The 22203-nt window shown below is 27.2% G+C and overlaps 2 protein-coding genes across 2 annotated transcripts in view; one reads left to right on the top strand and one right to left on the bottom strand.

Moving 5' to 3' along the window:
• The first annotated feature begins 149 nt into the window (after positions 1 to 149).
• LOC107437069 (ras-related protein Rab-43) lies at positions 150 to 6175 on the top strand. The gene is made up of 4 exons (XM_016048952.3): positions 150 to 363; positions 1762 to 1924; positions 3671 to 3790; positions 4415 to 6175. Exons 1-4 carry the CDS (start codon positions 172 to 174, stop codon positions 4558 to 4560), a joined length of 621 nt encoding a protein of 206 aa, XP_015904438.1. The 5' UTR covers positions 150 to 171; the 3' UTR covers positions 4561 to 6175.
• A 5519-nt stretch (positions 6176 to 11694) lies between these two features.
• Positions 11695 to 22203, bottom strand: part of LOC107437070 (VIR_N domain-containing protein) — a 60353-nt gene continuing 49844 nt past the window's right edge. The window contains exons 37-41 of the mRNA XM_016048954.3: positions 20936 to 21120; positions 20729 to 20849; positions 19516 to 19624; positions 18447 to 18644; positions 11695 to 11928 (exon numbers count right to left, since the gene is read on the bottom strand). Coding sequence (XP_015904440.1) covers positions 11847 to 11928; positions 18447 to 18644; positions 19516 to 19624; positions 20729 to 20849; positions 20936 to 21120 — 695 coding nt within the window. The 3' untranslated portion in view covers positions 11695 to 11846. The remainder of the gene's footprint in view (positions 11929 to 18446; positions 18645 to 19515; positions 19625 to 20728; positions 20850 to 20935; positions 21121 to 22203) is intronic.

Genomic DNA, 22203 nt, shown 5'->3' with positions numbered 1-22203 from the left:
GTCTAAAAGGTTGAAAAGATTTAAAAGTTTGAGTACGTATGACTCAGTAGATGAGTTGCTTGTGACTCAGCTTATAGCTTTTATATTAAAAGTGGATCAGCTGCCAGAAACAGCCATAGCAACATTTCTTTTTGATATTGGCAATATACACGAATTAATAATGTTGTCATTATGGCCAAAAATGTAAACAAAGATAGGCCGTCTGACTTTTATTTCAAGCTTATTTTATTAGGAGACTATAATGTTGGTAAAACGTCAATATTTCGTCGATTCAAAGATAATGAGTTCAAAGAAAGTGGAAATTTAAGCGTCGGAATCGACAATTATTCAAAAGTTATAGAAGTTGACGGACAAAATGTTACCGTAAGACCTAAGTTATTTCCTTATAGTTATTCAATTTATCACATTTTCTTAATTAGCTCTAATGAGAGAACTTTTGAAAAAGCAAACTTTTAATTTTTATTCAATATGAATATTTTGAAACCTTTTAAACTGTACTATTTTACTTTTGACAATCCACTGAAAGATATCTTCAGGCGAACAGTTATGATTATGAAGTATATAATTTATTACTTATTGTCTTAGGAAACTATTTACTTTCCTCAGAAACTTGGTTATGAGAGGACTAAATTTCATGTTATTCATTGACATTTAAAATTGCTAATTGATTCGTGTATAAGATGTATAGCGTATATTTATAATGGTTCTATTTTATCCAAAATGAATTTTAAGACATTTTTTTTTTTTTAAACATCTCATGAATGAAAATTTTTCTTAAGTATCTTACCAATAGATGGAATATTTAAGTTTTAATATCGTAACCAGAGGTGAATATTAGAGAATAAAAATTTCTATCTAATTTACATATCATTTAATCAACTTTTATTTTATCAAACTTAAGTGTAAATTTATGTTAGTTTGTTGATGCATTATAGAAAGTTGCATGTTTTTGTGCGTTTTTCAAAGTGGATTTTAAATATTATGATGATATTTATATATCGTGATCTGTCATGTCAACTACAATGGCCAAATAAATTTTAAATTTGCAAATTTTTTTAAGAAAAAAAAATCTAGAGGTTTGTCAGGGTGGCTACAAGTCATACCCTTATTGTCGTTTTCTTTCTCTTGTCCTTGAAAGCTTTTATGAATTAGTTAAGTCATTTAATGTACTCATTTTGGTTAAATTGCTGTTGTTCTGAGTAATTTTCCATCAATAGTATAAAGTTTTTAAAAAAGAATTAAAAAAAACTCTTATCAACTAAAATAACTTTTAGTAAACAGAGTGCTATTTTTATTTTAATAGAAATCTCTTTTACCTTTAAAGCCTGTATAATATAATTTGTAACTTTTAAAGTTTTTATGAATTAGTTACGTCAGATATAATCACTTTGATTCAACTGCTGATGTTTAGTAAGCACTTTTGTTTAAATGTTTGCATCAGGGAATAGTGCACCGGTCTGGGTCTAAACTAGCAGAATTACCAATCAATATTATGGAAAATATTGCAATTAGAAAATAGAAAAGACACTTAAATCTATTCATTTATTAAACTGCATTTCTAAGTACACCAAAAACAAATTATAATCTCTTCAAACAAAAGCCAGTCTCATTCTGTTCTAAAAAAAATTTTAATAAAAATCATACACGACCTTTTTGATATTTGCGTTGCATGTTTCCTTCTTTTGCTTTTATCAGCCTAGCTAAATTTTACATTTAAAAGTCCTGAGAGGGTGTATTAATAGTTATTTATTTTATTTATAGCTTGTACTTTGGGATACTGTTGGGACAGAGCGATTTCGAACTCTTACTAGGAACTACTTTCGGAATGCTGATGCTTGTCTTATTGTATTCAGCTCTAATGAGCCTGAGACTCTCACTAGCTTGACACAATGGGTGCGAGATGCTGATGATTTTTCAGAAAATGGTTAGTATGTTAAATAATAATAATTGTAAATATTATCTGAAATCTAGCCATTAATGAGTCAAATTTTAATCCTGCTTTGTATGCTCACTATTTTTCTGGGACATTCTTAAATTCTTCTTATTACATTGTTTATGTTTTCTTTAAATATTTTTGAATACTATGTGTACCACATTATAAACATAATTAAATATTAAGAGAAGATTGAAATGATTAATTTATTTAACAATTAAGTATTAGGAATTTTAACAGAGATATTGTTGCATTTTCAACTCAACAACATGAAAGGTCAAAAGTAAATATTTAAAAAATTTAGTAATAACATAAAAAATTTTTTACAAAATATGTGCATAGTTTAACAATTTAATTTACTTGGTTTTTTTTATTTTTTTTATTTAAAGTTTTATCCAAGATAAAATTTAACTCACATATTGAATAAAATAATTCTTATATATTAACTTATACATTTATTATCTATTTATAATAAAGACAAAAAGAAAAAAAACGAGGAGAATTAAGAAAAATAATAAGCTTTATTTACTTAGCATAAGCTACAAGTATATAGAACTCTTAAAATAAGTTAATAATATAGAGAAAACATGAAAAATAATAAAGATTAATGAAAAGAAAAGAAGAAAAATTATTAAAATAAAATATTTTTAAAAAATTATAAAATGATTATAACAAAAAACAATTATATCCATGACTATTATATTCAATTATATAAAATAATTATATATTGTGATAAATGATTTTATAAAATGATTATATCTGCGAAAAGGAGTGCTTTCTAATATTGTATCAATGTAGCCAAAGCGAAATATATCAATACAATAGTGTAAGGAGCACTAAAAAAATTTTTTTAATGAAATTGAACACATTAAATCAAAAATATATTACACAGAAAACAGGAAATTAAATGTTAAGAAAAAACAGAACAAGACACAAAATGAAATCTGTAGAGCGAGTAGCAAATTCAAATGAACTTACATGCTTCGTAATCTTTCAAGAATGATTTAAAATATTTTCGTAATAAGATTGCCAGATTGCAGAACATGAAAAGAGAAGCTTAAATGGAAGGATTTTGTTTATGGCACTTTCTTACTGCAGTACTGAACCGTATTTGATTTGTTAGTTACTAAGGATTGGTTCTAAAATGGATGTTTGCAAGGTAATAATATTATACTAAATAATTTAAAGAAGTTTATAATTAATAAGGTTGATATTTAACTACACAATTTTAATAATTTTAAAAAATTAACATTTATTTAACAAAAACTCAGAGAGAGAAACATGATTTACCCGTTTTGCACAGATTTTTATAGCCCAGGATTTGCCCAAATTGGATATTACTATTCAAAACCGTTAAAATAGGCTCAAAGAACAACATCCCAAACACACAAAATTAGGAAAACAAATTAAGAGACGAAACAGAATGAAAACAAAAGTAAGTTAATCGTAGAATATTAAGTGCCAAAGCTGCATTAAATATGATCACTAAAACATAGCACAATAAAGAAAAACGAAGAGAATTAAGAAAAATAAGAAGTTTTATTTACTGCTCATAAGCTGCAGAAATATATTTTTCTTTTTTTTCCCCCGCTTTTTAATGTATGTATATTATAAATATTTTTTTTAAATATTTTATAATTTTTCTTTTGATTAATCTTTATTATTTTCCATGTTTTCTCTATATTTTTAACTTAAATATATATAAACTAGTATTACTCATTCACAATTATTTTTCAGCATTGAAAGCATTGATAAGAAATAAAAATGATTTAAAATGTCTGATTGCTCAAGAAAAAGTTAATGCATTTGCCCATCACCATGACTGTGATATTGTGTTTAACATTTCTGCAAAGACAGGTAATCTCTCTGAAACAGTTTTCTTGTCATATTTTGTCAAAGTAAAGAACTTGTTTGTAAATTTTTAAAACATAAGGTGTTGAAAAAATGACGAAATTGACTTGCCTGAACATAATAAAAAAAGAACAAAATCAGCATTATAAAACACGTGGTTCAGTGTATAATAATCTGAAGTTACAGTTCTTTAAGTTTCCCTTTTCCATTTGTCTTTCAGTACATAAATTAACAAGTTTTGGAGCTTAATAAATATGTGTTAAAACTATTTATAATAACATCGAGTAAAAAATTAAAAAAAATTTGATTATTCTTCATTAAATCTATTAAAATTTACCCCCAAAAAAAACTTATAGTCGAAAAATATTTTTCTTAATAATAATTTGCTGAACCAGATTATTCATTAAATCCCTAGTTTGTAATGAATGAAGGGCGAAAAAATAATTCATTCTATATTACTTTTAACAGTGTAATTAATTTAAAGCAGAATTTCTGATTTTAGAATAATATTTAAAGTAACTTTATTAAAATAATCCTGGGGGAAAAAAAATTTCTCTTAATACATTTTAGTTATATTTTAGTGATTATCTCTGTAATTGAATTAACCATAAATTTTCTTGCCTTCAATAGGGGAAGGGATTCAAGAAATGTTCAAAACGATTGCGCAAAAGCTCATTTTAAAAAGCAGTCGTGTACAGAAAAATCAATCATTGTTTGAAAGAGATGTTCATCAATTAGATGCTCATGAAGTGGATGTTAAAGCTACCTGCTGTTAAGAAAAAAAAGTAAAAGAAAGACTTTTTCAAATGAAAATATTTATTTTTTCCTTACACTTAACCTTTATGAAAGCAAACATATTTCAAAAAATGTTTCAAATAAATTCACTATCTTAATGTCTTTTTATAATACAAGATCTGATATTATTTTCCAAGGCAGCCTTTATTTTTAGAGCTTAATAAAAGAAGGTTTTTAGTGATACTAATTAGAGAAAAACATTTCAGAAAGATAGGGCAACAACAAAATGCTATTTATGAAATATATTTTCTCATTAAAAGTATGTTGTTTAATAACCTTGCACAAAAAATTTTAATTCAGTATATACAGCTAACCATAATATGCTTTTTAAGCACATAATCTTGCACTTTTTCTGATTGCCACTCAGTACCTTCTTCTACTAAGATCTTTATTGTAATTGTAAATTTTCGTGCTGGTTACTATGCATTTACATCTTGAGATAGTATATAAAGGGGGAAGAACGGTTTCTGTCCGTTTTTCACAAAAATGGCCCCAGTGACAAAAGGCTATGCTGGGTGTAAAAGGTTCCTGTTCATACTTAAATTGGTCAAGCCAGTTTAGTTAAGTTAGATCAGTGGTTAAAGTCAGCTTATGTGGACATAAAACATTTTTTCCCCCTGATATTTATTTGTTTTGAAAAAGATTTAGTTAAATTGAGAAGAGTGTTCTTCCAATTGAAATAAATAACTTTGCAACAGTTTAAATTTGGATTTTTAACTGTTTATTATCAACAAAAAAATTTAAAAGTTTCTTTTTCTTTTTTTTATCATATATTTTCACAGAAACACTGAATTCTTTTAACTGTGAATTATCTTGAAAACACTATGCATATTGGTTACTTGAATTGTATTTCTTTTTTACTATTTTAAAGCAGTAACGTTTCAATTAAAATTTTTAAAAAAATAGTTTCTTTATAACAATTGTGCCAAATGATCACAAATCTATATTGATCATATAGTTACATTGTACATTTGTTACCTGATGAACACATTGTCACAATCAACAAATTTTAATAAGCATATTTTTCCCCTCATAAACACTTAACTATAATTTCAGTTCAGGTATACTGATATTTTTAATTTAGTTTTCTATATAGTAATTTATAAAGAACTCAATAATTATGCACTCTCAATCTTTAAAAAATTCTTAAATAACTTATGAACATTAAAAGATGTGTGAACAAAATTAAACTATATTCTTGATATTATATAATCTTTTGTTAGGGTCAAATTTCATAATAAACAATTTTTATAATGAGATGAAGAAAGTTAGAAGAATAATTTCTTCTTATCTGAAATGTGATAATCACTTGTAGTCCTTCCTTTATGTATCTAAAAAAAAACACTCAATATTTTTATACAATTTTGTGTAAAAATGAATCTGTGCATTGTAAAAATTAAAAAGTATCAGAAATATCTCACATAATTTCTAAGAAATCTTTTATTTTATGAATCTCTGTACTTTTAATCTAAATACATTTTAATAGATACTTAATTTATTTGCATTTATTTTTTTTAATTGACGCATCTATTTTCTTTGTATTTGTGATACATCAGTTAGAGTTCTCAATAAATTTTTTAATTTATCGTGTTATTATCCAAAATTCTATCTTTTATATAGTTTTCAATCAATGCTTTTGCTGAGGAATGATACTTTTTTTTCTTTTTTCAAAAGCTATGTTTTTAATGTGCATGTGAATCTATTAAATTTTGTTAGTATACATCTTCATAAAAAAAAATCCTTTTCTTATTTCTGGAAACAAAGTTCATAATAATTATCAAACTTATTCATATTTTAAGAAAAATGTAGCTTATTTAATATATATATATATAGTCATTTATTAAAATGCTATCAAACACAAATTTATAATTCATTTTTTAACTTTGCAGCTTTAATTTATTTATTTTCCTAAAAAGTTGTCTTAAAAAAATTAATCAGGCTTTGTAGTCTGTCAAAGAAAAAATCTAGATATTTTTCAAAAAATCAGGGCATTTTTTGGGACAGTATACGTATATAACTAGTTTTGTTAAGAGCAAACTGAAAAAGTATAATTTGCTCTACTTAAGTGTAATAAAATCAAATTTTATTACAAAATAGTTAAAAAAATTATGATTTGTTTTTTATATCAGAATTACTTTGTTTTAACAACTTCTAGTATAGTTTTATCAGCACTAAACAACACATAATAGCATAAAATCAATTCATGAAAAGCTTTCATAGTATTGTTGCATCAAAAGAAAATCCAGTATCAATTAGTTGATAAACCCTCATACCAATATTTAATTGAATTTGATTTAAAGATTTCATTCACCATAAGTTTAAAGTATGGTTTCAAAAATCTTGAAATGCAAAAACACAACGAACATGCCACTTAACATTTTGTACAAAAGTAATTTAGTGGATGATCCCTCAATTCATCATTTAAGAATTCTATAATGTGATTATTGTACTGTTGATTGAAAGCATTCATTTTTGTAATCACATGAAAGAAACCAATCAATATCGGTGAAATTACAAAAGTTCATCCTACAAGATTTGTCACTGCATGTAAAATAGTAATAATAATGTAATTAATAAGGGTTTAACCTCTGAATTCATCACCATGAAAATTTGGGAACATAAAATTGTTAATTAAGTTTGTTTTTCATAGAGTTTAAACAATGAAACCTGTGGGTAAAGCTAAATGTTTTGCTGTTTCTACCAGCATTTTTAATAAATAGATCTCATATAAAAAAGATTGATTAAAATTCCAAATCTTTCACTTTTTCAAATCTACTTTGGATTCTTGAAAATCGTACGTTCAGAACACAATCAAAAATCAGAAATATCAGGACAAAAAGCTAAGAATCAGGGCAAATAGGACAAAATGTTTTTTTTTTTTTATTTTTTATCAGGAGTATCAAAACAACTTCGAACTCAGCATTGATAAATAATTTTTTTTCCTTTTTAGCGTGAATAGCTTTGATATTTCTTTTAAAAAAAGATATTATTTTTATTCGTAGTGTTGATTTTTGCCTATGCCTTTTTTTCTAGTTTGTATTATTTGTAGTTTAAAGGAAAACAAAGCATTTATTTGATGAATTTGTGTAATTCCTTTTCTTTTCTATGCCTGTAACTTATGGTTGTAAGTAATTCACTATTCATGCTGATAGTATTTAGATATAATTAGAATACAAATTTTATTATCAAGGGTGTTAATTAGCAACTGTATTTTTAATAAAAAGTTGTCTTACTAAAAATTGACTCTTATTTAAGGCCTTAAAGCTGCTATTAAATTTGTTATTAGTTGAAACTTACTTAAAATGCTAATAAACCTTTGTATGCATACCACACATTATTTCTCAAACTATTGATATTACTGTAGTAAAGTTTTGAAAGTATGTCATATTTTGTTTGGATTTGGATCTGTTTAGTATTGAAATTTGTTTTAAATGTATTAGTTGAAGAAGTTACAAATAGAATTTTATTCAACCATAACAAGTTACTTTCAAAGCTGTAATCTAACACTGTAAGATGTTATTGCAGTGCATTATAACTCTTATGTTTTATTTAATATTGCCTGTGATTAGAGCCAAAAGTTCAAATGTTAACCACAAGTAGGTAAAATTGTCAGACCTCATAATCATAAAATTGGTGGTAATTAGTGTTTTGTGTGGAATTCTTTTTTGTAATTTATTCAGACTTGGCCGATATGAATGGACCAATTCTGAGAATGTTAGTATTCTTGTACATGTTAATTCCTTTAACTTAAATATATGCAATAAGATGAATGTAAATAACTTATTTTCATGCTTAATTCTTCAAGATTTTTTTCCTACAAGTTTCTTTAATTTCAATGTTCAGACTTTTTATATGATTATACCATTTCTCTCCCTCCCAAAAATGCAGTTTTTGAAGAATTTTTGGAAAATATCTGAACTTATTTTAATCATTCCAAAAAATTAAACATTTGCTTATATAGCCAAAAAAAATTTTTTGATCATATCATGATGGAAATGTTTGAAAATTCACGCTTCATACATACTTCAAAAAACTATTGAAAAAGTTAAACCAGATTTTATTTTTATAACAGCCCCTATTGTATTTCATTTTTTTTCCTTGAAAAAACACTTCAACCAGGTAAAATTAGTACTTATTGCTATTCTGTGGCTATGATCCACAAAAAACTAGTGCAGCTCTTAGGTGATAATGTCAAGAAAAATTCTGTGCACGTATGAGCTTATGATACAAATAAATTATGGGCCATCAAAATTCTATCACACATTACTTTTGACAATCACTAAAAGAATCTTGCAATATACTTAATATTTCATTTGACTAAGTTAATATATGACATTCAAAATACACTTTCTTCCATGAAGAAGCTGGTTTTCAATACTTTTAGATTGCAAACATGATGTGGTCACTTTTTTTAGTATTATTTATGAAAGAATTGTTTTTATATATACATATTTAATCTTTTTGGGATTATTCAGTATTTAACTATAAAATTATATGCTTTATTTTTCTCCCCTAAACTCTAACTGTTATACAAAACAATGTATGAAAATATGTCTGAAATAGTTACTGCAATACTCATTTTTAATTGATGCATTCCATTGCTTAAGATAATGATTTTCTGATAGAAACAAAATTTGACCTAAAAATACTAAAAAAAGTATATTATTTGTGGATATAATCGTGTGAGCTAATGAAGAGATTATATCTTTTCATTTTGTTTATTTTTTTTGTCTTCCGGCTTTTAAATATGTGTATATTTTTTTATTTTTTTAAATATTTTATTTTAATAATTTTTCTTTTCTTCGTTTTTCTCTTCTTTTTTCTTATCCTTTTTGTCTTTATTCTGCTATATATATACATGCCCATAGCCAAACTTCGAATTTGTGTATTTTTCCGTCACAAAAAAATATATCAATTCTCTATGTATTTTCTATATTAATAATATCTTCAGCTGAATACAATGAAAACAAAAGAAATTAAGGAATAAGAATGAAGACATAAAAGTAAGTAAATCATTGATGATATATTAATCATAAAAATATTATTACTTTGCTGTTTTTAAAATAACTGCCAACACAGTGTTAATATGATTTTCTGTGTCTCAAATACTTTAGTGTTTATTAAAAAAAACGAAGTTTGACTGATATATATAAATATTGTTTTTTTGTTAGTTTTTTAAAAATAAAAATAAAAAACACTAGATCTGGAATTTTAAAAAAAAAAAAATTTTTTTTTGATCATGCTGAATCTTACACTGATGACTTATTTATAAACATTATGGATTATATAGTATGCATTATGATATATTCTCACTTTTTTTATTATTTTTTCACCTTATTGCATAAATCTCTTCCTATTCATGCTTCCATGTTCATTCATATGTATGTTATGTAAATAAAATTTGTGTAGTTAAAAAACATTAAAGGACTAACTATTCATTAGTCTAACGATAAATGGTGGACTATTTTATGTATTGATAAGTTGTATTTCATATAATTTTATGTGTATTTTGATCTGATTGTAAATAATTCAATAACTTTGTTTTTAACTGTACATTATTTTTGGTACTTTTGCGTTTGTAACATTTTCTTTGCTCCATGTTTATATTTACTTTTTATACAAACTAATAAATTACAAGAAAACTCTGTTTGGTTTGCATCAATACATTACCTTTTACCAACCTGTTTCAAAACCTTTAAATTGTTCTAGATGCTAAAATAAAAACATAAAATACAAATTATTAATTCAGTTAAATTACATTTTTTGCAATTAGGAACTCGCGCGTAAGCATTTGAGATGAGACAGGCTGAATCCAAGAACCCAGATCCGACACAGGCATTTACTGAAAAAAGGTTTTAGGCTCAATCTCATGATAAAATTTTCATTAACTTTTTTACTACTTTTAAAGAAATATTTGATTTAGTATAAATAATGTAAAAATTGTAAGAATTAAAAAATTACACTGATTTGCTACTTCTGTTACTGTTTTGTCCAGTGCTTTTGCTTTGTGAAACTAACACTATTGTGAAATTACTTTTATTTAGTTTACAAGTTTTATTTTGTTTTTAAGTTTAGTCGGTACAATACAAGGTATTATACTTTGTTCCCCGATGGGTCAATGTAGGCAAAATGCATTGAGTTAGTGTGACGAACTTATTATATTGAAATGCCACGGTGAAAGATTCTGTTGAGTTTTATAGTAAACAGTAATATTAAATGTATCGTGCATGTTAGTGATGCGAGCACGTTCGAGAGCAGGGGATCGAGCCCCCTAGTATATCTTTATATAAAAGTATTTCTAGCTTGGATTAAAATTTTTTAGATACAGACCTTCAAAAGCGAGCAGAATTTATCTTTGATCAACACCCACATGAAAAGAGAGGATGATTCATTCATAATTATTTCTTTGTTTTCACATTTATAGTTGAACTTTCCGTTATTGTAGCAGTTGAATAAATCTTTTTTAAAAAGATCTTTGAAAGGAAATGGGACTTATAAATGCAAAAATTACATAGTTAGCTAAGACAAACAATTATTTTAGTACAAGCACTATTATCATCTGCGTTTAGACGATGATAAGGAATCTTTTGGTAGTAATGAGACAATAGTATGTTTCATTTGAACTTTTATACTTTGTGTTCTGCTTTATTATAATATGGCACTAAGATGTCCTTTTTTAATTATGTTAGCTGTTTTAAATATTTTTATTTCTGAACTTTATTAAAAAAATACTCATAGATTAATGTTGTTTTGATACTGTTACATGTGAGAGAATAGTTCGTGATTTTTTACTTAACTTTTTTTTTTTGCAACTAAATGCACTGTATCAAATTTCTCACTGGGGATTTTTCGTCATTGTATAAATGTTTAGCTATGACTCCTTAGCCAGATTTTTATTAATATACAATAAGTTATTACTATGTTTTTCAGGATTCATTTCATGCTCCTAACACCTTTTTTGTTTTGTTTTTGACTTTTTAAATCTAACTCAAAGGTGTTTAGCTCTGACTTCATAATTAGATTTTATTTCTATGTTTAACTGGATTTTCGCTCTAATTTATTTGAAGACTAGTGTTCAGATTTTATTTTAAGATAGTTTAAAAAAGAATTGCCAATGAAAGTTATGACTTGTTTTATTTTTTATTTGAATATCAACAAAATAATTTACAGATGACCACTTTTTTATAACAGAATCATATTTGTTCATCTTGTGACTTGTAGATGTTTTATCATGAAATCTTTAAAGTTCATTAAAGGTTCAACAGCACTATCGAGTGAAGGAACGATTATGTCTATTATTCATATCTCTACGTCCACCTCCTCTGTTTGCAGAATTTGGTGTTATAAATCTGAAAAATAAAGGTATGATAAAAATTATTATGACAACATTATGTATAAGTGCTAATATTTAAATCACATAATTTGAATTGCATTTGATTTGTTTATTTTTTTCATAGATTTACTTCTACGTTGCAATTTTCTGTTTATACACTAATTAGTTTTGTCCAGAATTTCTATGCTGTTTTAAAAATATTGTTCTTCTAGCTGTTGCGTACAAACAACAATTTTTTGACTTGATAGATTTCCTTAATGCAAAGCACCATCTATATTTTCAAGTTGACTGGAGTATTTTATTGACTTTGAACTGTGTATTTTTCACACTTCAGTTAAAACTCGTGCTACTTATGAGGAGGTATATTTTTCTATTTGTTAGTTAAAATGTTCCATAAATAGTGCAATCTATATTTTTTATCAGTACTATACTGCATTTTATGTAAAGAAGATATATATTTTCTTTTTGAAAATTTCAGAAAAAATGCTAGAGGGTTTTATTTATGTTTACTTTGATACCTTTGTATGCAAAAGATTATGACTTCAGAAGTATTAAGTAGTTTTATAATTTAATTTATTTTTCACTTTTCATGTAAATGTTAGAACTCCTTCACATTTTTTTTTTTTTTTACATATTTTTTTATATATATGGAGCTAATTATGCCTATCAAAAAATTTTAAAACCTGTTAATCCTAAAATAGTATACAGTCAGAGAAAAGTAATTATTTTATTGATTGAAAATTTCATCTTACTTACAAATCAAATTTTTGACTTAAGGGTAAACAAAATTTAAAACCAATGCAAAAATTTTATAAGACGGAAAGATTTGCACAATTGGTTATACAGATATGGCCAAATTAACAAAAGGATTTAAACTCTTAACCTCTGCGCTGACATGACGACTCTGCGGAGTCATATTTTGAGTCAAAAACCTGAATTAGCTAAAGATATGTATTCAAGTAATTGATAAGAATATCTTCTTGGCTCTTTAAAGCTTGATTAGATAGGTTGTGTGTGCAAGACAAAAGAGCAGATCATCAGGCCAAAGGTTATTTAGAGTAACCTTTTTTGCTTTCCTGCATAAAAAAGAGAAGTGAACACATGGAATAACTTTTGATCTAATAATAAAGTTTTTCACAAATGAAGACTCAATGTTAGCAGCTTGAGGGCAAGCTAATTGGTTAGTTAAATATTTTACGAGGTGGGACAAAAAAAAGCCCTATAATTTTTAATATACCTTTATTAAATATAAAAAAATTAACAAAATATAATAATAAATTTTTTTGGTTTCAAACTGGATACTTTTGTCAGCGATTCAAAGGCACAAATGCTTATTGAAATTTTCAGTAATGAGCCACAAGTCATCTACCTTAAATCTATCCCATTTCCGCTGAAGGGATTCCTTTCAAGAGTAAGGTTTGTGTGGTTTAGTATCTGCCTCAGAACTGTTTGGCCTTGTGAGCTGGTGCAGAGTCTTGTTGAAAAACCCTTTTTACATTGCCGAAGTACAGCAGCTTCTAAAATGTCCCGTAAGCACGCTCTTTGACTCTCAAAATATGGAGGACAGCCCCAATCTGGGATATATTATTTTAATAGTAGAAAAGCAGTCATAAGTTTGGACCCCTTAGTTTCACTGTTAGCATATTTGGCTGCATATCAAAAGCTTTTTATGCAAATTGAAAAGTTCTGTACACAAATAAAATTTGTTTAGTCAAAGTTAATTCTATGTGAAAAATTTTAATTAATTTTATTATTTTGTTTAATAATAATCTAAAATATTTTACATTATTTGAACAAAATTGAATAAATAGTTCTAAATTATCTAATTTTAAAAAGACGTATGTTCAAAGTTCTTGAGAGAGTTTAATTTGACTGATTTTGTGTTTCATTTAAAATGTAAAATCTCACAATTCAAAATTTTCTGTGTATTATTAAATAATTATTAAACATTAATTTTTATGTGGAACAGGGGTGAAAGTTTCAAAAATTGTCAAGACTGAAAATGTCAAAATCAGAAGTGGCGTGTCGTCCCGTCCAATAATTTTAAGTAAACAAAAAGTTATATATTAATTCTTTTCATATATAATATAGTGTATAAATATAATATTTATACAATTATATATTTTTGTGAGTCCCTATTTCACTTCTAACCAATACCAATTTTTTTTCTAAAGAAAAATATAAACGGAAATTTATTTGCGCAAGCGCGGAACTTACTTATCGACCTTAAACAGGAAGGTGAAGTCACATGTTGCAGTTACGTGTTCCCCTACACACCTTCGCGCATTTGAGAAAACCGGTTCTCTCCTCTGACATTAACCTATATACGGAACCGGGGGAAAGAAAGAAAGAATGAATCGGTCGTTTGGGAATTTTCACACTGAATCCGTCTATCGCATGTAATTAAAAAAACAAACTTAGAATTTACTTATAGTAATATTGCTTTTCGCTCTGTCTTGTGAGGGTTTTTTTAAAAAGATGGAAATGCATCAAAATATGGAAAACTTTCACCCCTGATGTGGAATTATATTTGTCTGAAAAAATATTTAGATTCATTTAAAAAGTTGTCAAGATACAGTAAAATGAGAAAAAAATTAACACTAAAAAGTAAAAACTTTCAACCACTCTCCTACCTAAACTAGAAGGAACTTTTTAGACTAGCTACCCACAATATTTTGAGGTCACAAATTCAATTATCCATCAAAAAAGGGCATGTAGAGAAATGTGTTTACATATCTAATTTTGTAACTTAAAGTCTTCTCTAACTAATTAGCATATTTAAGGTTAGGCTCTCAAACCATTAAATCTTAGCAAAAATAATACGCTCTCCTAACCAAAATATGGGGACCATATTTTTTAAATTGCGGCTACCTCCTATATTTTGGGGGTCAAATTTCTGAATCCGCCTGGAAAAAAAGTATGTTTTGTGACTGATTTCATAACTTAAATATCATCTGCACTAAATAATTAGCATATTTAAAGTCACCCTCTTGAACCATTAAGATTGAGTCCTAGAATGTGAAGATCCGATCATTAGATCAAAAGTTATTCAGATGGATTCATTTTTTTTTTGTTGCACCGTAGAGTGTTCAAAATAAAAATAAAATTTTGATCTAATGAACAAATTAATACTCATAGGTTTGAGGACACGGTACTTTTTCTGAACACATCTTTACTTTAACAGATTTGGATTCTTAACCCTCAAAATTCAAATGAGTCAAAAATCCAAATAATAAAACATAATTAGTCTCATCCTGAAAAATATGGTATCAATAGTTTAGGCAGATAAAAGTTTTCGCCACTGAATGCTAATTTCTTCATTTGTTCAAAAAGTCTTAATTTTTAAATTTCCATTCCTCAAAAACCGATTTCCTTGAAATATTATTGTAGAAATCAATATATCTTAAAATATTTTTGACTATTAGTAAATTAAGTACTAAAAACAAATTTTGCATGGAATTATCTTTACATAAACAAGTTTTATAATTGTGTTCAAATATTTCTTATTTAGAAATACACAGAAAGGAGAAACAACATTAAGAGGCCCAAATTTTTTAACTCTCCGACCTAGACTATACAAACTGTAATTTTTGCTGATTTTGTGCAATTTTTAGTGTTCGAAAAACAGTGAGCAGTGATTGGAATTTCTCATACTAAGATTAAATGGTTTGAGGGTCTAACCATAAATTAGAGTAGACTATATTTTAAGTTAGAAAATTAGATATGTAAGCAGATTTTCTCTATGCCCTTTATTGATGGATAATTGAATTTGCGATCTCAAAATTTTTTGGGTAGCTACAAGTCTAAAAATTTCCTTATAGTTTACGTAGGAGAGTTTTTACTTCTTAGTGTTAATTTGTTTTCTCATTTTACTATATCTTGACAATTTTTTAAATGAATCGAAAAAAAATTTCACACTAATATGTAAAATAATGTTTAATAACTATTTAATAATAGACAGGAAATTTTAAATTGTGAGGCATACAAGATTTTACATTTTAAAATACAAAATCAATCAAATTAAACTTTCTTGGAAATTTAAACTTAAAACATAAGTCTTTTAAAAATTAGATTATTAAGAAACTATTCATTCAATTTCGTCCAAATGTTGCGTTTTGAAAAAAAAATTATTAAAATTTTTCACATTGAGTTAACTTTGACTAAACAAATTTTATGAATTGCTAAAAGTGAAATTGAGGGGTCCAAACTTAGCGCTGTCCTTCGACCTTGAACTATTGGGACCATATTTCTCAGATTGCGGCTATCCCCTATATCAGGGATGGCGAACCAATGGCACGACGAGGCACAATATTTTGGGCACGCCACAGATCACAATTGTTATTACACAAATGTTATTACACTATGAAGCATATGTAACAGCTAAATTAAAATTCACAAAAACAAACAAAATAATAAACAATTATTAATAAAAAATTAACAATTAATACTAAAAAAAAACAAGCCAACAATAAACAACTAGCAAAAAAAAAAATTAACAGTCCTGCTTAAACTAACATTTTACAACCTAACATAAGTTATTTGTCATCGAATCTGCAACAACAGAAGTCACACTGATGTTACTTTAAGTACTTAAAATGTATTTATTTTCAATGTAAATAAAGAGTTTTGAGTTGATAGTGTTAAGTATCATTATTTTCCCATTAATCACGAAGTCAAAATTATTTGACGGCACGTTTATGACCTCATTAAGCAATTTTTTTAGAAAAAATGGCACGTTGGTGTATAAAGGTTCGCCACTCCTGCCCTATATTTTGGNATTATTAACGTTTTTCACATTGAGTTAATTTTGACTAAACAAATTTTATGAATTGCTAAAAGTGAAATTGAGGGGTCCAAACTTATCGCTGTCCTTCGACCTTGAACTATTGGGCCAATATTTCTCAGATTGCGGCTATCCCCTATATTTTGGGAGTCAGAAATGCAAATCAATTGAAAAAAGTTTTTTTTTTTTCATTCAGAGAAAGTACATTTTTGTGTCGGATTTTGTAACTTAAAACATCTGCACTAATTTAGCATATTTGGAGTCACCCCCTTGAACCTTAAGATTAAGTCTTAGAAAGTGAATATCCTATCATCAGAACAAAAGTTTTTTTTAATCCAATGATTATATAATGAGTTTACATATTACGAGTTGAATTGCTAGAAAAACTAATCTAATTATTTCCTAATATATTGTAAATTTTTGAAAATATTAATACCAGACGATGGTATAGAAATACAAAAAAACAATTTAAATCACTTCTAAATAGTAAGATGTGAATGCAATCTAATTTTAAGAGAAACTAAACAATGGAAACTTTCCAGTAATAGAGATATCCGAAGGCCAAAAAGGATGTCAGTCAACAGTTAGCACAAGGCATTTATTTATTTATTTTCCTCAAGATGTGAGTGACAAAGCCGAATTGAGACTGAAAGGGCTACAGATAAAATTTCAATGTGTGTGGCTAAACTCAGCCCATTATAAGAGTGTACAGGCATTAAAAATTTTAGAAAGTACTACTGTTCACGAGATTGTGGTGAACAATCGATGAGAAAAAAGTGTGAAAAAAGATTTGCCACTCCATGTTCTTTGTGTCTAGCTTTTAAGGTGGCTATAGTTTCCCAGCCCTACAGGTTATAGTCCTGACATTTCATCTCAAACCTGCTCTCATCGTTTTGAGAATTGATAATGTCAAAGGGTTGCAGCAAAGCTTTAAAGTACATTTTGGAAAATGCACACAGTGTCTTCCTCATCACCTTCAAATCTTACAGGAGGCAATGTATCAGTACAAGAGGAAGTTATTATGAATCCTTTCAATGTGTTGTAATAATCACACCAGTCAGTGTTTTCAAATTAAGTCATTGACATCGTTTTCCAGAAAAGCCATGATGCAACCAAAATTTTTAAGTACAAGAGCCAGACTTATATATGATATAAATATGAGCTAAAATATTTAATTGGTAATTGTGAATACACAGGATTTTTTTTAAAAAAATAAAATTTGAATAAGGATAACAGTAACTGCACACAACTTTTTTTTTTTTTTTTTTTTAAATCCTTAGCCATAAAAATTTTATTTGAATTTTTAATTAATTAGCAGAAGGAATCTAAAAAGATTCCCGGATTTCCTAAGTATAAATCACAATGAATGATCTTAAGATATTAATAAATTAAAATGACAGTTTTCTTATTTGCTTATTATTATTACTCTCGTTGATACCATAGTATACAAGGTTTTCTTCATTTAAATGATACCTATATAAATTGTTAAAAATTCACATTAAATCTGGTTTACAATATTTTCCATAATGATAACCAAACATAGATGACATTATCTTTAATTATCTTGACAAAACAAGTTGATATTGTCTTTAATATGTTAGATAAATGAATAATAAAAAACAGAAGGAAAAACCGTTAGTAACTAAACATTTTAATTTCAAAAAACGTGTAATCCCTGTTTAAATCTCACTGAGAAGTTGAACACATATATTCAATTCATTATACGCAAATTAATATAGCGGTGTTAGTACCTTTGATTTTGGGATTTGTTTCGATTGTCTTGCCAATGGCCTTGAGATTGTTGTCCCATTCCACCTCCAACTCTAGAACCTCTTGAAAATCTTCCTAATGGAATAATATTTGAAGTTCGACCCATATCAGGATAAGAATCTCTATTTCTTTGACCAGGTCTGGAATCTTGCTGTCCAAATGGAGAATTATAATCACTTCTAAAACAAACATGATAAAAAAAGTCTAAATAATACAAATTATGTTAAGCAATATTTTTTCAAACTCTTATACCTTGAAAAATAATATTTTTTTATGCAATGCACACAAGCTTAAAAACATACTTGTTACAACAAAAAGGAGGAAATAATTACTGAAATGTAATTTAAAAGCATCAATGGAATATATGCCTCGTATCTTGTCATGTAATCTTGTTTCCTACTATTATGCTGTTGGCAGTACTCACTCTTGTTTTATTTAAATTTCGTCTAACTATATCACAAAATATATTTAAAGTACTGAGAAAAAAATTTTTGTGATTGTTTAGAAATGCAGAAGAGAAATTAATTCAAGTAATAATATTATGCATTATTTTACAATTATTTGTTTTACATTAACGAAAAACAAGGCAGATATAAAGGAATTTTAGCAAGTGAGCAGCATTTATATTTTATGGAGAAAAATTATTAGACCTAGTGTTTTTAATCATTGCCAAAGATCATACCCTAATATGAAAGTTTAAGATAATAATATTTACCCCCATATCTTTATATTTTTTAACTCAGGATAGATGAACTCTTTAATCAAGCACCAGCACTAAGTCTTATTTGTTAAAAAAAAAAAATTTATATTTTCTTTAATTATATATTTTTGATTTTTTTTTCTTATTCCTTAAAAGAAAAACCTTGTAGTATAAGTCCAACAACAAAAAGGCTAATCCATGATCCATCTACCAGCATGGTCAAGAAGTTATATGCAAATTAATCAGATGAATAACAACTAATTGTAAGAATAAAATATTGTACTTCAAAATTCAATCATATATCTTTATAATGAGTTTAAAAATTAACAGATAAAAAAGGAAAATCCTACCTAAAATTATTTCTTTGATTATTTCCTGGCGACAGCTTTTGACCAGAGTTTTGATTAGAACGATTATTCCAGGCATTATTAGATATTCTTCCACTGCCACGATTTCCTCCTGTGATAAATATGTTAACACAATAGGTTATTTTGCTTCTTTTCACACAACACAATAGGTTATTTTGCTTCTTTTCACACAACACGAAAATACTTACTCTAAATTATTCCATTCCAATGAATAAAACCTTCATCTACAAAGTTGTTTGAAGTAGCAGTAACACAACAATTAAGACATTCATTATGTCTCGCATCAAATTAACAAATCAAAACTAACTATAAGCTAATTTGCATATAAACTAAAATGTTTTTGACAATGAAAACTATCGTTAACAAAACATGAACTGTTTTAATGTTCTAAGCATTAAAATATCCGAACAATCTATTTTTGTTTACTTGGAGAGCTGATCTATCTTTCATTTTAAACTTAATGCCACAAATAATCGTATTTTCTTTTTTTTTTTCTAAAAACTGTAGGTAAATAATAGCCATTTTTTTTTCGGTATTTCATGTAAAAACTATCCATAAAAAGGAAATGCTATATATTTTAATTACGTGGACTTATGAAAGCATTCAATTGCATGGAAAATTAGAAGGGGGGGATGGTCAACATAACCATTTGCATCATGACAAAGATACATTAGTTTCAAAGTAAAAATAAACACATCTATATGCTTGCGATACAAATGGGTTTCAAACGTTCAGAATATTTTTTTAATCAAATGTTATTCCCTCAAACACCAAATACAACACATACATTATAATATAAATTTTAGCAAGTAGTTTTTTACAAACTAATTGATATGCAAAAATTATCTTCACGAAATACGTTTTAAAAAATATTATTTAATTTAATTTTAAAAAAGGCACTTTTCTATTCTTGCCAGGCTGAGAAAAGAATTTGACTCAGGATCAAAAAATAAACTGCAAGATAAATAGTGTGTTATGTTATGATCAATTTGATGTTATGTTGCATATCACATTTTTTGCAACACTGATAGTTTTAGTTATGTTAATCAAACATATTACATCAAATTACAAATGATATTTCATACTTAAAATAATTTAAATCACATAATATCATAAACTATCTAACTACCTTACCTGTCAAACACATTAAAAATATTAAGTTCAAAGTTGATGAAATGTTATATAAGCATCTCACCTCTATTATTATCCCTCCTGCCATAGGGCCCTGGTGGGCTAAAAAATCTACCACCAGCCCCTCTTGTAGAAGAAAACGCTTGATTTCTTTCAAATCCACGCCCTCTGCCTCTTGTATTTTCCTAAAAAAAAATTTTTTACTGAATGAGGACAATATTATTGTAATACTTCATAAACATTGAGAATATTTTTCAAGTAAAACAAATACCTTTTGTGGTCGTTTAACTTGAGCTTGAGATGTACCTCCAGAATGATGGCTTTCAAGAGCTACAAAATCATCTACATGCATTGATGGAGGACGACTAGTATTAGGTGGTCGAGATCTGAATGGATCGTTGGCCCTCGATGTGTGGGAATTGCCTCTGTTAAAGCCACGGCCTCTCATTGGTGCAACTTAGAAGAAAAGTTTAAACAAATAAAAAATCACAACGAAGTTATTTAGGAATACTTAAAAGTTAGTTTTTAAATGTCAATAAACAAATGTAGTTCTTTTTAAATCTCATGAACTTTAAGTCAAGTCTGATGACATGCATTTAAAATAGTTTATAGCTGTATATATAATAATCACTAATATACTTAAGTAATTAACCACATGTTTATTTATTCTTAACTATATTAGTATAAGAAATAGCGTGTTATGTTGTGATCAATTTGATGTTTTTGTTGCATAGCACATTTTTTGCAACGATAGTTAAGTATGATAATCAAACATATTACATCAAATTTTAAATGATATTTGATATTTAAATCAAATGATTTTATGATGATGTACAACTCTGAATACAATTTACATATAATTATGTTCTATAGAGCTACAAAATCAATCATTCGAGATCTGTACTAATGGTACAGATTTCTCCATAATAAATTAAGACATTTCAAAATTAAATCTCTATGTGTGCTTGATGGAAGGGCTGGTCTTGCTTTTGTAATTTATGAAAATGGAACAGAGAAGGTTACTGCCAAGCACCGACTACATGATGAATGTACTGTTTTCCAGGCTGAACTTTTGTGTATAAACCTGGTTGTTAAATGGATACAAAATTCTTTTAGTGAAAACCAAATTTTTAAATATCTCATTTGTACAGATTCTCTTTCTTCACTTTTTCTTTTGCGTGACACGACTTCTACTGAGAAGCTTGTGGTGGAAATTCACTCGATTTTGAACGCTCTTGAAAACGTAACTATTCATTTTTCTTACGTTCGTGGCCATAGCGGTATTTTGGGCAATGAAAGAGCAGACCAATTGGCTAGGGAAGCTACGTGTGGTGAAATAGACTTAAGGGTGTCTGTTCCAGCTTCTCACTGGAAGCGCATCGCTAGAGATAAAATCATTGCGGACTGGAATGCTGAATTTCTTGCTTCGCCTCGGTCGCTTTGGACGAAAAGGTTCTTTCCATCCATTTTTCACCGTTTGCAATGTAAATTCTTTGCAACTGATTTTAAATTGACCCAAATTTTAACAAACCATGGAAA

Source organism: Parasteatoda tepidariorum, chromosome 1 (genome assembly GCF_043381705.1).
Source record: "Parasteatoda tepidariorum isolate YZ-2023 chromosome 1, CAS_Ptep_4.0, whole genome shotgun sequence".
NCBI lineage: Eukaryota > Metazoa > Arthropoda > Arachnida > Araneae > Theridiidae > Parasteatoda > Parasteatoda tepidariorum.
This window is presented reverse-complemented; position numbering and strand designations above follow the sequence as displayed.